The sequence below is a fragment of the Pseudophryne corroboree genome, chromosome 12 (assembly GCF_028390025.1).
Source record: "Pseudophryne corroboree isolate aPseCor3 chromosome 12, aPseCor3.hap2, whole genome shotgun sequence".
Taxonomy (NCBI): domain Eukaryota; kingdom Metazoa; phylum Chordata; class Amphibia; order Anura; family Myobatrachidae; genus Pseudophryne; species Pseudophryne corroboree.
The window spans coordinates 47907006-47922703 of record NC_086455.1 but is presented as its reverse complement, the minus strand read 5'-3'; the positions used below and the strand labels follow the sequence as shown (position 1 = coordinate 47922703).

The following is a 15698-nucleotide window of genomic DNA, read 5'->3' as shown; positions in this document are numbered from 1 at the left end:
GGCTCCCTCCCCCTATGACCCTCCTCCAAGCCTCAGTTAGGATACTGTGCCCGGACGAGCGTACACAATAAGGAAGGATTTTGAATCCCGGGTAAGACTCATACCAGCCACACCAATCACACCGTACAACCTGTGATCTGAACCCAGTTAACAGCATGATAACAGAGGAGCCTCTGGAAAGATGGCTCACAACAACAATAACCCGATTTAGTTAACAATAACTATGTACAAGTATTGCAGACAATCCGCACTTGGGATGGGCGCCCAGCATCCACTACGGACTACGAGAAATAGAATTATCGGTAAGTAAATTCTTATTTTCTCTGACGTCCTAGTGGATGCTGGGAACTCCGTAAGGACCATGGGGATTATACCAAAGCTCCCAAACGGGCGGGAGAGTGCGGAGGACTCTGCAGCACCGAATGAGAGAACTCCAGGTCCTCCTCAGCCAGGGTATCAAATTTGTAGAATTTAGCAAACGTGTTTGCCCCTGACCAAGTAGCTGCTCGGCAAAGTTGTAAAGCCGAGACCCCTCGGGCAGCCGCCCAAGATGAGCCCACCTTCCTTGTGGAATGGGCTTTTACAGATTTTGGCTGTGGCAGGCCTGCCACAGAATGTGCAAGCTGAATTGTACTACAAATCCAACGAGCAATAGTCTGCTTAGAAGCAGGAGCACCCAGCTTGTTGGGTGCATACAGGATAAACAGCGAGTCAGATTTTCTGACTCCAGCCGTCCTGGAAACATATATTTTCAGGGCCTTGACTACGTCCAGCAACTTGGAGTCCTCCAAGTCCCTAGTAGCCGCAGGCACCACAATAGGCTGGTTCAGGTGAAACGCTGACACCACCTTAGGGAGAAACTGAGTACGAGTCCTCAATTCCGCCCTGTCCGAATGGAAAATCAGATAAGGGCTTTTACAGGATAAAGCCGCCAATTCTGACACGCGCCTGGCCGAAGCCAGGGCCAACACATGACCACTTACCACGTGAGATATTTCAAATCCACAGATTTAAGCGGTTCAAACCAATGTGATTTTAGGAACCCCAAAACTACATTGAGATCCCAAGGTGCCACTGGAGGCACAAAAGGAGGCTGTATATATGCAGCACCCCCTTGACAAACGTCTGAACTTCAGGAACTGAAGCCAGTTCTTTCTGGAAGAAAATCGACAGGGCCGAAATCTGAACCTTAATGGATTCTAATTTTAGGCCCATAGACACTCCTGTTTGCAGGAAATGCAGGAATCGACCCAGTTGAAATTCCTCCGTTGGGGCCTTCCTGGCCTCGCACCACGCAACATATTTCCGCCAAATGCGGTGATAATGCTTTGCGGTCACATCCTTCCTGGCTTTGATCAGGGTAGGAATGACTTCTTCCGGAATGCCTTTTTCCTTCAGGATCCAGCGTTCAACCGCCATGCCGTCAAACGCAGGCGCGGTAAGTCTTGGAACAGACAGGGTCATTGCTGGAGCAGGTCCCTTCTTAGAGGTAGAGGCCACGGGTCCTCTGTGAGCCTCTCTTGAAGTTCCGGGTACCAAGTCCTTCTTGGCCAATCCGGAGCCACGAGTATAGTTCTTACTCCTCTCCGTCTTATAATTCTCAGTACCTTGGGTATGAGAGGCAGAGGAGGGAACACATACACTGACTGGTACACCCACGGTGTTACCAGAGCGTCCACAGCTATTGCCTGAGGGTCCCTTGACCTGGCGCAATACCTGTCCAATTTTTTGTTGAGGCGGGACGCCATCATGTCCACCTTTTGGTTCTTTCCAACGGTTTACAATCATGTGGAAGACTTCTGGGTGAAGTCTCCACTCTCCCGGGTGGAGGTCGTGCCTGCTGAGGAAGTCTGCTTCCCAGTTGTCCACTCCCGGAATGAACACTGCTGACAGTGCTATCACATGATTTTCCGCCCAGCAAAGAATCCTTGCAGCTTCTGCCATTGCCCTCCTGCTTCTTGTGCCGCCCTGTCTGTTCACGTGGGCGACTGTCGTGATGTTGTCCGACTGGATCAGCACCGGCTGACCTTGAAGCAGAGGTCTTGCTTGGCTTAGGGCATTGTAAATGGCCCTCAGCTCCAGGATATTTATGTGAAGTGATGTCTCCAGGCTTGACCACAAGCCCTGGAAATTTCTTCCCTGTGTGACTGCTCCCCAGCCTCGCAGGCTGGCATCCGTGGTCACCAGGACCCAGTCCTGAATGCCGAATCTGCGGCCATCTAGAAGATGAGCACTCTGCAACCACCACAGGAGAGACACCCTTGTCTTTGGTGACAGGGTTATCCGCTGATGCATCTGAAGATGCGATCCGGACCATTTGTCCAGCAGGTCCCACTGGAAAGTTCTTGCGTGGAATCTGCCGAATGGGATTGCTTCGTAGGAAGCCACCATTTTTCCCAGGACCCTTGTGCATTGGTGCACTGACACTTGGCCTGGTTTTAGGAGGTTTCTGACTAGTTCGGATAACTCCCTGGCTTTCTCCTCCGGGAGAAACACCTTTTTCTGGACTGTGTCCAGGATCATCCCTAGGAATAGAAGACGTGTCGTCGGGATCAGCTGCGATTTTGGAATATTGAGAATCCAACCGTGCTGCCGCAACACTACTTGAGATAGTGCTACCCCGACTACCAATTGTTCCCTGGATCTTGCCCTTATCAGGAGATCGTCCAAGTACGGGATAACTAAAACTAAACTTTTACTAAGAAACTCAGGAGAGCCTCCTAGAATGCACCCTTCTCGGCCGGGCACAAAAATCTAACTGAGGCTTGGAGGAGGGTCATAGGGGGAGGAGCCAGTGCACACCAGGTAGTCCTAAAGCTTTACTTTTGTGCCCAGTCTCCTGCGGAGCCGCTATTCCCCATGGTCCTTACGGAGTTCCCAGCATCCACTAGGACGTCAGAGAAAATTATTTTTATGCTTTGTTAATTTTTGTTTAATTTAAAATATATATTCTGCCCTCAAAATCTCCAGTGATTTTCTTTCTGATTTTTGTATTTGTTGAATGGAAACTTTTGCCTTCCTTCCTCTGTCTGTTATTACCCAGTTTGTCTTATAACTGTTGTTTCCAATTGTAAAGCCCAACGGAATATGCTGCGCTATATAAGAAACTAAATAAATAATACATTGTCATCTTGTCAGCTATCTTTTTTTTTTTTTTTTTCTTTGTATATTTTTGTTCTTCATCTGTACCTCTTTATATTTTGTGGTTCCTCGGTTTCTTTGCCTTTTTATATATTTTTTGCCTTATTGTATTTGCTTTATATTTTGTCTCTATATTTCTGCCATTGTTTCTGTGATTATGTATTACTATTAATATTGTATTTAGGTGCCAGTATGCCCAAATGCCCGGTATGACCATATCCTAGTTCCCAGCCATCACATTGGGCTTGATTCAATTCAGCGCAAAATTGAATAGCGCCGGGACAGAGGTCCTGGAGCTATTCAATTCAGCGCACTATTTATGACAGACTAGAGTATTACTTCTCACACCCCTCCCTGATGTTCGAGCAGAAATCTGACAAAACAACTTGCGCGATGCTGTTTTCTGCCCTTAGCATGGCGGAAACAACATCTTGCCAAGCACATAAGTCTGGGAATGTCTGTTTCTTCAACTAAACGCCATGTTTAAGGCATGAGAACCAGAGTTCTTTGATACACCAGTGTGCTGAATTGAATAGCTCTGGAACCTCCTTCCCGGTGCTATTCAGTTTGCACTGAATTAAATCGAGCCCATAGTGGGGCTGCAGAGGGTAACCTCCCCCAAATACCTGTAACTCCCAGTGTGGAGGCTGGCAGGCGTGTGTGTATATGTATGTGTGTACACACACACACACACACACACACACACACACACACACACACACACACACACACACACACACACACACACACACACACACACACACACACACACACACACACACACACACACCCCACCCCTGCTGGGAGAAATGAGCGCTGCCCCCACACCCCATCGCGCTGTGCTGAGTGGTCTGTGATAGATTGCTCAGCACACATCTCTGCCGGTGTGTACTGGCCTTTAGTCTGAAAAGTCATCACCGTTTGCGTTTCAAATCACAATCTGCAACTCCCTCCCCTTGTACTGAAATGAGACTGGATCGCAACAGGAGGTGATATACTAAAAATGCTAGACATCGCAGGACACAGTCGAAATATATTGAAATTATTGGATGGAATGTGCAGCTAAAAAATACTCGAGTGACTTAAAACAAAGCAGATACATATATGATTTATCTTTTTGCTTTTTTCATCACTTACATAATAAATGTGTAGGCCTCCCATTCCCCAGTTGTGCATGAATCCGTTTTTATTCCTGTAAAATGAGAGTTCTTTACAGCAGTGGTTCCCAAACTCTGTCCTCAAGGCATCCTTACAGTCCAGGTTTTACGGATATTTGTACTTGAGCACAGGTGACTTGATTAGTACCTAAGTCAGTTTAAAAAAAATAACGATCTGTGCTCAACCATGGTTGTCCTGAAAACCTGGACTGTTAAAGTGTTTGAGGACAGATTTTGGGAACCATTGTCCTGTTCAATAAGCACTGCTGCTTCAGTTTTCACGTGTTTGAAGAAATGGGTATGTTTCACATGTGCTAGTAATCAGACATTTATCATTGACAGCTTTGCAGTTGACACTTATCTCGGGGTCAGAGCTGACGCACATCATTCCCCTTCCTGAGGCTGCATTTGAGACTCTTTGATGGTCATGTTTATTAACTTGACTCTGCACTCCCAGAACACACCCTTATTGTGCTTTTGTTGTCACTGCACACCCACTGCAGTCACATTTACACCCACAATTACACGCCCATTTCAAGCCAGACTCAGCCCAGATAGTTACAGAAAGTCTCAAATCAGACTTGAGACAGAAAAAAGTCTGAAACTTGCGACTAATACTCCTTTCACATCGCACAAATAACCCGGTATCGACACGTCGGAAACGGGTCAGTGTGCGATGTGAAAGCACCTTTGCCGAATTAGCGGGTCGCCTGACCCGGTAATTCAACCCGGTTAAAAAGAAGGGTTATTACCGGGTTGAATAAAGGGTCAGGTGCAGCGTGAATGGGAGCCGTTTCGATGCGACACGGCTCCCATTCACAGCATAGGGAGAGGCGGCGCAGGAGATGAGCCTCCACCCCCGACCCTGCTGCTGCTGCGCCCCCCGCTGCTATGGCAACCGACCCGGTATATTGCCGGGTCGGAAAGCCAGCAGAGGAGAGCAAATGCCGGATCCCACCCGGTAAGGACACGTTTCTCTTACCGGGTAGTATCCGGCATTGCGATCTAAAAGCAGCATAACTCTGCAAAAGGCCATATGTTTACCTCTGCCCAGTTACTCCTCTCCTACACCCTTCAGTTTAATTTGTCTCATTCTCTTGCATTCCTCCTCATTTTTACATATCAATCTCCTTATATATACTCCTTTATTCTCAAATGGTCCTCAATACTCCCAACAGTTCATGTTTTCCAGTCATCTGTGGACCCTTAAAATGTGACAGCTGATAATACTCCTGTGCACAGCTTAGTGACCTGGAAAACATGAACTGTTTGGGGTCCTAAGGAACGAATTTGAGAACCACTGGTCTAACTTGAGCCTTTATTTTATGTGCAACAAATGCTGCTATTTCAGTTCTTCATAACTATACTCTTAAATGTTGAACAGCAGGGAAAAATTGTTTCTCCCTGTAAATTGTATATATGAGATGAGGCTTATATAGCATACCTGTCTTTTGCAGGGTTAAGGGCACGAAGTGTTTGGGTAACACTGCACCAGCACATTAAAGTAGTAATAAAATGGGCGCTCGGAGAAAAGAGTGACTTGGGCAGGCAGACATCCAAAAATTTGTGTCTAAGCAAAAGACTATTCAATTGTTCAGTATCTAAATTAAGCAGAAATAAAACCACTATTGTCCAAAGTTTTGCTTCAGTTGTGTAAATGTAGTATGGGGATTTTAAGTGGTTCCCTCAGGAGAATCCGGAAGATTGTGTTTTTTCTTAAACAAAAAGAATGAAAATTAATGTCTGACCGGACTGGCGACAGTTGTATTTTTGTTACAGCCTCAGGCGCAGCCTGTGAAATGCATTGTACTGCCCTCTCCTATCTGCTGCGGAGAGTCTTTTATTGCTGTCTGTTTTCTGGGACTGAATAATGACATGTGCATGTTTTTCAGTTGTTACTGTTTTCTATACATAACATGAGCATCCACATCCAGCCTTATTTCCACAATGTGAAACTGGCTTGGCCAGCCATACGAGACCGTACTTGTACTGACAATTGGGATATAAACATATAACGTGGAAGTTACTGTTTTAACATAATGGCTGTTCATGTTTAGTTTGCATAAATGCATAATGCATCTGTATGTTAGGTGTGTGGAAATGTAGCTGTGTTTTACTGGGCATTGGCTCTTTAAGCTACAGATGGAAAAATGAGGATAATCTGTTAGGAATGAAGCCTGGATTACAGCAAACTGAAGTGTGAGGAGATATATCGGGTGATAGGGAAACAGGTTATTTATTCTTGTTACAAAAAATGAGATGTTTCTGTCCAAGCCTTTGGGCTCGATTCAATTCTAATGCGCCCCACACATTAGGCGATGTGCCGCCGAGGTGCCCGACGGCCGATACGGGCGACCCGGCGGTGGGGGGGGGGGGGAATGAAGTTTCTTCACTCCCCCCGTCACCCGGCTCCATAGACGATCTCGTCCATATTGGCCTGCATGCACAGCCGACATGTCACCAGCGATGAAAGAGCGCGGGGCCGCGCATCGTTCATCGCTGGTGACTCCACACTACACGATATGAACGTTATCTCGTTCATTAATGAATGAGATCATTCATATCGTGCAGTAATATCGGCATGTGTGTAAGGCCCATTAGTGAGTTCAATAGCGCAAGGAATTAGCTCCCGGGGATATTCAATACAGCGCAATGGTAACTCGGACAATGCCCATTCTCCCAGACCAAACGGAGGGGCAGATGTTTGGCACCAGCCAATCAGATCCAATATGTAAATTAACAGTTAGGATCTGATTGGCTGGTGCCTTTATCACCTTGCACATATCACTGGTTTATCACTTCCTTATGCCTTCTCCAGGTTAATACATCTGCCCCAGGGTGTTTTGTCGGGAAAGCTGGCATTCTCACACTTAAGTGCCTAGCACGAGGCTGTTTTTGCCGCGCTGAGGGCAGAAATCAGCATTGCGCCTACACTTTTGTCGGATATCTGCACGCCTCCAAGGGTGCGAGAAGATATCCCGTCGTCTGGGGTCACAGCACGTTGTATTGAATAGCCCCGGGAGCTAATTCCCAGCGCTGTGCAACCTCTCAGAATTCAATCGAGCCCAATTTTAACAGGATATATCTAGTTTTATTTTTATTTTTTTATTTAATGTATTTTCTCTGACGTCCTAGTGGATGCTGGGACTCCGTAAGGACCATGGGGAATAGCGGCTCCGCAGGAGACAGGGCACAAAATAAAAGCTTAAGGATCAGGTGGTGTGCACTGGCTCCTCCCCCTATGACCCTCCTCCAAGCCTCAGTTAGATTTTTGTGCCCGGCCGAGAAGGGTGCAATCTAGGTGGCTCTCCTGAGCTGCTTAGAATAAAAGTTTAGTTAGGTTTTTTATTTTCAGTGAGTCCTGCTGGCAACAGGCTCACTGCATCGTGGGACTAAGGGGAGAAGAAACGGACTCACCTGAGTGCAGAGTGGATCGGGTTTCTTAGGCTACTGGACACTAGCTCCAGAGGGACGATCACAGGTTCAGCCTGGATGGGTCACCGGAGCCGCGCCGCCGTCCCCCTTACAGAGCCAGAAGAGACGAAGAGGTCCGGTGAAATCGGCGGCAGAAGACATCCTGTCTTCAGACTAAGGTAGCGCACAGCACCGCAGCTGTGCGCCATTGCTCTCAGCACACTTCACACTCCGGTCACTGAGGGTGCAGGGCGCTGGGGGGGGAGCGCCCTGAGACGCAATATAACAGAATACCTTAGGTGGCAAAACAGAATACATCACATATAGCTCCTGGGCTATATGGATGTATTTTAATCCCCTGCCATTTTACACAAAAAAGCGGGAGATAAGGACGTCGTGAAGGGGCGGAGCCTATCTCCTCAGCACACAAGCGCCATTTTCCCTCACAGCTCCGCTGGAAGGACGGCTCCCTGACTCTCCCCTGCAGTCCTGCTTCAGAATCAGGGTAAAAAAGAGAAGGGGGGGCACGTTTGGCAGCAAATAAATATATTAACAGCAGCTATAAGGGAGTAACACTTATATAAGGTTATCCCTGTATATATATATATATATATATATAGCGCTGGGTGTGTGCTGGCAGACTCTCCCTCTGTCTCTCCAAAGGGCTAAGTGGGGTCCTGTCCTCTATCAGAGCATTCCCGGTGTGTGTGCTGTGTGTCGGTACGCGTGTGTCGACATGTATGAGGAGGAAAATTATGTGGAGGCGGAGCAGTTGCCAGTGTTGGTGATGTCACCCCCTAGGGAGTCGACACCTGACTGGATGATTGTATTTAAACAATTAAGTGATAATGTCAGCAATTTGCAAAAAACTGTTGACGACATGAGACAGCCGGCAAATCAATTAGTGCCTGTCCAGGCGTCTCAGACACCGTCAGGGGCGCTAAAACGCCCGTTACCTCAGTGGGTCGACACAGACCCTGACACAGATACTGAGTCTAGTGTCGACGGTGACGAGACAAACGTAATGTCCAGTAGGGCCACACGTTACATGATCACGGCAATGAAAGAGGCATTGAACCTTTCTGACACTACAAGTACCACAAAGAAGGGTATTATGTGGGGTGAGAAAAATCTACCAATATTTTTTCCTGAGTCAGAGGAAATAAATGAGGTGTGTGAAAAAGCGTGGGTTTCCCCCGATAAAAAACAGCTAATTTCTAAAAAATTATTAGCATTATATCCTTTCCCGCCAGAGGTTAGGGCGCGTTGGGAAACACCCCCTAGGGTAGATAAGGCGCTCACACGTTTATCTAAACAAGTAGCGTTACCGTCTCCTGATACGGCTACCCTCAAAGAACCAGCTGATAGAAGGCTGGAAAATATCCTAAAAAGTATATACACACATACTGGTGTTATACTGCGACCAGCAATCGCCTCAGCCTGGATGTGCAGTGCTGGAGTCGCATGGTCGGATTCCCTGACCGAGAATATTGATACCCTGGATAGGGACAATATTTTGTTAACTATAGAACATTTAAAGGATGCATTACTATATATGCGTGATGCACAGAGGGATATTTGCACCCTGGCATCAAGAGTAAGTGCTATGTCCATCTCTGCCAGAAGAGCGTTATGGACGCGACAGTGGTCAGGGGATGCGGATTCCAAACGGCACATGGAAGTATTGCCGTATAAAGGGGAGGAGTTATTTGGGGCTGGTCTATCGGACCTGGTGGCCACGGCAACGGCTGGAAAATCCACCTTTTTACCCCAGGTCACTCCACATCAGCAGAAAAAGACACCGTCTTTTCAAACTCAGTCCTTTCGTTCCCATAAGTACAAGCGAGCAAAAGGCCATTCTTTTCTGCCCCGGGGCAGAGGAAGAGGAAAAAGACTGCACCATGCAGCCGCTTCACAGGAGCAGAAGCCCTCCCCTGCTTCTGCCAAGTCTTCAGCATGACGCTGGGGCTTTACAAGCAGACTCAGATATGGTGGGGGCCCGTCTCAAGAATTTCAACGCGCAGTGGGCTCACTCGCAAGTGGATCCCTGGATTCTACAGGTAGTATCGCAGGGGTACAAACTGGAATTCGAGGCGTTTCCCCCTCGTCGTTTCCTGAAGTCTGCTTTACCAAAGTCTCCCTCCGACAGGGAGGCAGTTTTGGAAGCCATTCACAAGCTGTATTCCCAGCAGGTGATAATCAAGGTACCCCTCCTGCAACAAGGAAAGGGGTATTATTCCACGCTGTTTGTGGTACCGAAGCCGGACGGCTCGGTGAGACCAATTTTAAATCTGAAATCCTTGAACACTTACATAAAAAGGTTCAAATTCAAGATGGAGTCACTCAGAGCAGTGATAGCAAACCTGGAAGAAGGGGACTATATGGTGTCTCTGGACATCAAAGATGCTTATCTCCACGTCCCGATATACCCTTCTCACCAAGGGTACCTCAGGTTTGTAGTACAAAACTGTCATTATCAGTTTCAGACGCTGCCGTTTGGATTGTCCACGGCACCTCGGGTCTTTACCAAGGTAATGGCCGAAATGATGATTCTTCTACGAAGAAAAGGCATTTTAATTATCCCTTACTTGGACGATCTCCTGATAAGGGCAAGATCCAGGGAACAGTTAGAAGTCGGAGTAGCACTATCTCAGGTAGTGTTACGTCAGCACGGGTGGATTCTAAATATTCCAAAATCGCAGCTGATTCCAACGACACGTCTACTGTTCCTAGGAATGATTCTGGACACAGTCCAGAAGAAGGTGTTTCTCCCGGAGGAGAAGGCCAGGGAGTTATCCGAGCTAGTCAGGAACCTCCTAAAACCAGGACAGGTCTCAGTGCATCAGTGCACGAGGGTCCTGGGGAAAATGGTGGCTTCTTACGAAGCGATTCCATTCGGAAGATTCCATGCAAGAACATTTCAGTGGGATCTACTGGACAAATGGTCCGGATCGCATCTGCAGATGCATCAGCGGATAACCCTGTCGCCAAGGACAAGGGTGTCTCTCCTGTGGTGGCTGCAGAGTGCTCATCTACTAGAGGGCCGCAGATTTGGCATTCAGGATTGGATCCTGGTAACCACGGATGCCAGCCTGAGAGGCTGGGGAGCAGTCACACAGGGAAGGAATTTCCAGGGCCTGTGGTCAAGCTTGGAAACGTCTCTTCATATAAACATTCTGGAACTAAGGGCCATTTACAATGCCCTAAGTCAAGCAAAACCTCTGCTTCAGGGTCAGGCGGTGTTGATCCAATCGGACAACATCACGTCAGTCGCCCACGTAAACAGACAGGGCGGCACGAGAAGCAGGAGGGCAATGGCAGAAGCTGCAAGGATTCTTCGCTGGGCGGAAAATCATGTGATAGCACTGTCAGCAGTATTCATTCCGGGAGTGGACAACTGGGAAGCAGACTTCCTCAGCAGACACGACCTTCACCCGGGAGAGTGGGGACTTCACCCAGAAGTCTTCCACCTGATTGTAAACCGTTGGGAAAAACCAAAGGTGGACATGATGGCGTCACGTCTAAACAAAAAACTGGACAGATATTGCGCCAGGTCAAGGGACCCTCAGGCAATAGCAGTGGACGCTCTGGTAACGCCGTGGGTGTACCAGTCAGTGTATGTGTTCCCTCCTCTGCCTCTCATACCAAAAGTACTGAGAATCATAAGAAGGAGAGGAGTAAGAACTATACTCGTGGTTCCGGATTGGCCAAGACGGACTTGGTACCCGGAACTTCAAGAGATGCTCACGGACGAACCGTGGCCTCTACCTCTAAGAAAGGACCTGCTACTGCAGGGGCCTTGTCTGTTCCAGGACTTACCGCGGCTGCGTTTGACGGCATGGCGGTTGAACGCCGGATCCTGAGGGAAAAAGGCATTCCAGAAGAAGTCATCCCTACTCTGGTCAAAGCCAGGAAGGACGTAACCGCAAAACATTATCACCGCATTTGGCGTAAATATGTTGCGTGGTGTGAGGCCAAGAAGGCCCCTACAGAGGAATTTCAACTGGGTCGTTTCCTTCTTTTCCTGCAAACAGGACTGTCTATGGGCCTAAAATTAGGGTCCATTAAGGTTCAAATTTCGGCCCTGTCGATTTTCTTCCAGAAAGAACTGGCTTCAGTACCTGAAGTTCAGACATTTGTAAAAGGGGTGCTGCACATACAGCCTCCTTTTGTGCCTCCAGTGGCACCTTGGGATCTCAATGTGGTGTTGAGTTTTCTAAAGTCACATTGGTTTGAACCACTTTCCACTGTGGACTTAAAATATCTCACATGGAAGGTGTCGATGCTGTTAGCCTTGGCTTCAGCCAGGCGTGTGTCAGAATTGGCGGCTTTATCATATAAAAGCCCTTACTTAATTTTTCATTCTGACAGGGCGGAATTGAGGACTCGTCCTCAATTTCTACCTAAGGTGGTTTCTGCATTTCACATGAACCAACCTATTGTGGTACCTGCGGCTACCAAGGACTTAGAGGACTCCAAGTTGCTTGACGTTGTCAGGGCCTTGAAAATATATGTTTCCAGGACGGCTGGAGTCAGAAAATCTGACTCGCTGTTTATCCTGTATGCACCCAACAAGCTGGGTGCTCCTGCTTCTAAGCAGACGATTGCTCGTTGGATTTGTAGTACAATTCAGCTTGCACATTCTGTGGCAGGATTGCCACAGCCAAAATCAGTAAAAGCCCATTCCACAAGGAAAGTGGGCTCATCTTGGGCGGCTGCCCGAGGGGTCTCGGCTTTACAACTTTGCCGAGCAGCTACTTGGTCAGGGGCAAACACGTTTGCTAAATTCTACAAATTTGATACCCTGGCTGAGGAGGACCTGGAGTTCTCTCATTCGGTGCTGCAGAGTCATCCGCACTCTCCCGCCCGTTTGGGAGCTTTGGTATAATCCCCATGGTCCTTACGGAGTCCCAGCATCCACTAGGACGTCAGAGAAAATAAGATTTTACTTACCGATAAATCTATTTCTCGTAGTCCGTAGTGGATGCTGGGCGCCCATCCCTAGTGCGGATTGTCTGCAATACTTGTATATAGTTATTGTTACAAAGATTCGGGTTATTATTGTTGTGAGCCATCTTTTCAGAGGCTCCTTTGCGTTTATCATACTGTTAACTGGGTTCAGATCACAAGTTGTACGGTGTGATTGGTGTGGCTGGTATGAGTCTTACCCGGGATTCAATATCCTTCCTTATTATGTACGCTCGTCCGGGCACAGTATCCTAACTGAGGCTTGGAGGAGGGTCATAGGGGGAGGAGCCAGTGCACACCACCTGATCCTTAAGCTTTTATTTTGTGCCCTGTCTCCTGCGGAGCCGCTATTCCCCATGGTCCTTACGGAGTCCCAGCATCCACTACGGACTACGAGAAATAGATTTATCGGTAAGTAAAATCTTATTTTTTTTTTTTACTTTGTTTTTACAAGCAAACATTTTATGGGCCTCAGTACAGAGTACACACGTTGGTGCAACATGTTTTGTGCCGCAGTGTAAGAATGAATGAGATTATTATGGTGACTGGGTCACTTAATACAGTCATTGCTGAGTGGAACAGCACGAAAGTTGAGATGACGGAATGGATCTCGTCATATGCTTATAGGGTATGATGATGTACCTTCCAGTGGTGCTTTGGAGGAAAACTGCATCACAAACACACGCCATCCACTGAGCTGTTCCCCCAATTGCATGGAGTATGTCTCTTTAATATTATAAATAACAATAGTGGGTCAATAGCTTTAAAAATGCTCTTTGTATATTTAGAAAGTGCTTCAGTTTTCATGAACATTGCTTGCTGTAGTTTTACTCTGGCTGATGGTTAAATACAGTACTTACTTTAAAGCCCTTATAATAAAGTTCTATTGATAACTGTTAATTCAAACCACATGCTTTAATCTGTTGATCGCACAGTCTGGCAGCACACATTGGGTGATCCTATATAGAACCACCTGTGAATAGAAGTCTTGAAAAACACACAGTCATGATGTCTATTTAATGTATACCTACTACATGTATCTTAAAGGGTTTTATTCTGCTTTAAAAAAATGGATTTTAAGAACTGTGGTGAGAATTTGATATAACATCTCTAGTTAATCGCTTAGGAGATGTTGTTTCGGCCCTTACCTGCTATGGAGAGGGCTACACGGCACTGAAGGTCTCTGCTATATGTTAACGAGATCCTGCTTAATGGAGAAATATTGTAACAACATGAAAAGCACATTCATAGGTTGCACGCAACTGACGTCAAATAATCAACTTTGCTGTTCACTTTCCTGTAACTTTTATTCTGTGTATTGTCTAGGTGCCCCCCTCGTACTTTCTTGCCTGCTCTTTGCAAGATCTTTCTGGATGAGAGTGCCCCTGACAATGTGCTTGAGGTTACTGCCCGCGCAATAACGTATTACCTGGATGTGTCGGCTGAATGTACCAGACGAATTGTTGGAGTGGAAGGAGCTATAAAAGCACTTTGCAATCGGCTTGTGGTGGTAGAACTTAATAACCGTACCAGTCGGGATTTGGCTGAGCAATGTGTGAAGGTGAGCTGGAAGGGTCATTATGCCTCAGAAAGCAAACTTCTCTCATTTGAAAGTACTATAGCTGGAAGCTTAGAAGTAAAACATGATTAGATAGTCATTATGATGTAAAAGAAAAACATTAAGCCCTTTAGTGTGACAGTACAGGGTACCATTTTTTCTTCTGGTCCAACAGTTCTCTGCCTGCAAGTTCTGTTTTACATACTGTAGGTCGAGAAGAGAGCAAATGCCTCAGTTAAGTTTATCCTACACAATTTTATAGCCTTGCATATTGAAGTAATGGTACCCACACACAGTGCTATTTGTGCAAGGTGCGATTTGAGCCTATACAATGTGAGCTATGCGATTTGGACTAAGTGGGGTATGCTATTTGAGCTACATCCGATTTTGAATACACTACAATGTGCTACAGGTTGAGTATCCCTTATCCAAAATTCAAAATACCACATTTTTGGGTCCCCTACTGAGATAATGACACATACATACATACGTACGTACGTACATACATACATACACACATACATACACACATACATACATACACACATACATACATACATACACACATACATTATATATATATATATATATATATATATATATATATATATATATATATATATATATATATATATAATTTTTTTTTTTTTTTTTTTTTTTTTTTTTGTGGAACAGCGTACAGGTGCGCTCCACGGTGATTTACAGATAGTACTTTCCAGGAGTGTACTCCTAATGTTTTATCAGCACCAAGTCTTTGTTTTTCAGACTGCAGCTACCTCTTAGAAAATCCCGGAATCCCACGGGATGATTTGTCTAAAGAAAGAAGTTAGAGGAGCGCTTCATAGTGCATTATCGTTTATTCATAATATATATTAAAAACAGCAATTTGTCACAATGATATTTGGCATAATACCTCGTGATTCTTCTGAGTGGGCTTAATTACCACTTGATTTTTTTATATAAAAATATCCCCTGGTATCGCCTCCACCAGCCGCCGATCCAGCGTCAGATCCCTGGGACTCGTGCCGCCCGCCTCACGTTAACGATCCTCAGCACGCCGGGACACCGCTGCTGTCTGCACGGGGAGGAGGACGATTTCAGGATACTGCAATCACGTCACCAGGCTCCGCCCCAACGCGTTTCGTCGTAAGACTCCGTAAGACTCCGCCCCAACGAAACGCGTTGGGGCGGAGCCTGGTGACGTGATTGCAGTATCCTGAAATCGTCCTCCTCCCCGTGCAGACAGCAGCGGTGTCCCGGCGTGCTGAGGATCGTTAACGTGAGGCGGGCGGCACGAGTCCCAGGGATCTGACGCTGGATCGGCGGCTGGTGGAGGCGATACCAGGGGATATTTTTATATAAAAAAATCAAGTGGTAATTAAGCCCACTCAGAAGAATCACGAGGTATTATGCCAAATATCATTGTGACAAATTGCTGTTTTTAATATATATTATGAATA

General features: G+C 46.5%; 1 protein-coding gene across 7 annotated transcripts in view; it reads left to right on the top strand.

Annotated features, from left to right (window-relative positions):
• Positions 1 to 15698, top strand: part of HECTD1 (HECT domain E3 ubiquitin protein ligase 1) — a 128688-nt gene that overhangs the window by 38376 nt on the left and 74614 nt on the right. For all 7 annotated transcript variants that reach the window (XM_063947454.1, XM_063947456.1, XM_063947451.1 and 4 more), the window contains exon 3: positions 14007 to 14241. In XM_063947454.1, the coding sequence (XP_063803524.1) occupies positions 14007 to 14241 (235 nt within the window). The remainder of the gene's footprint in view (positions 1 to 14006; positions 14242 to 15698) is intronic.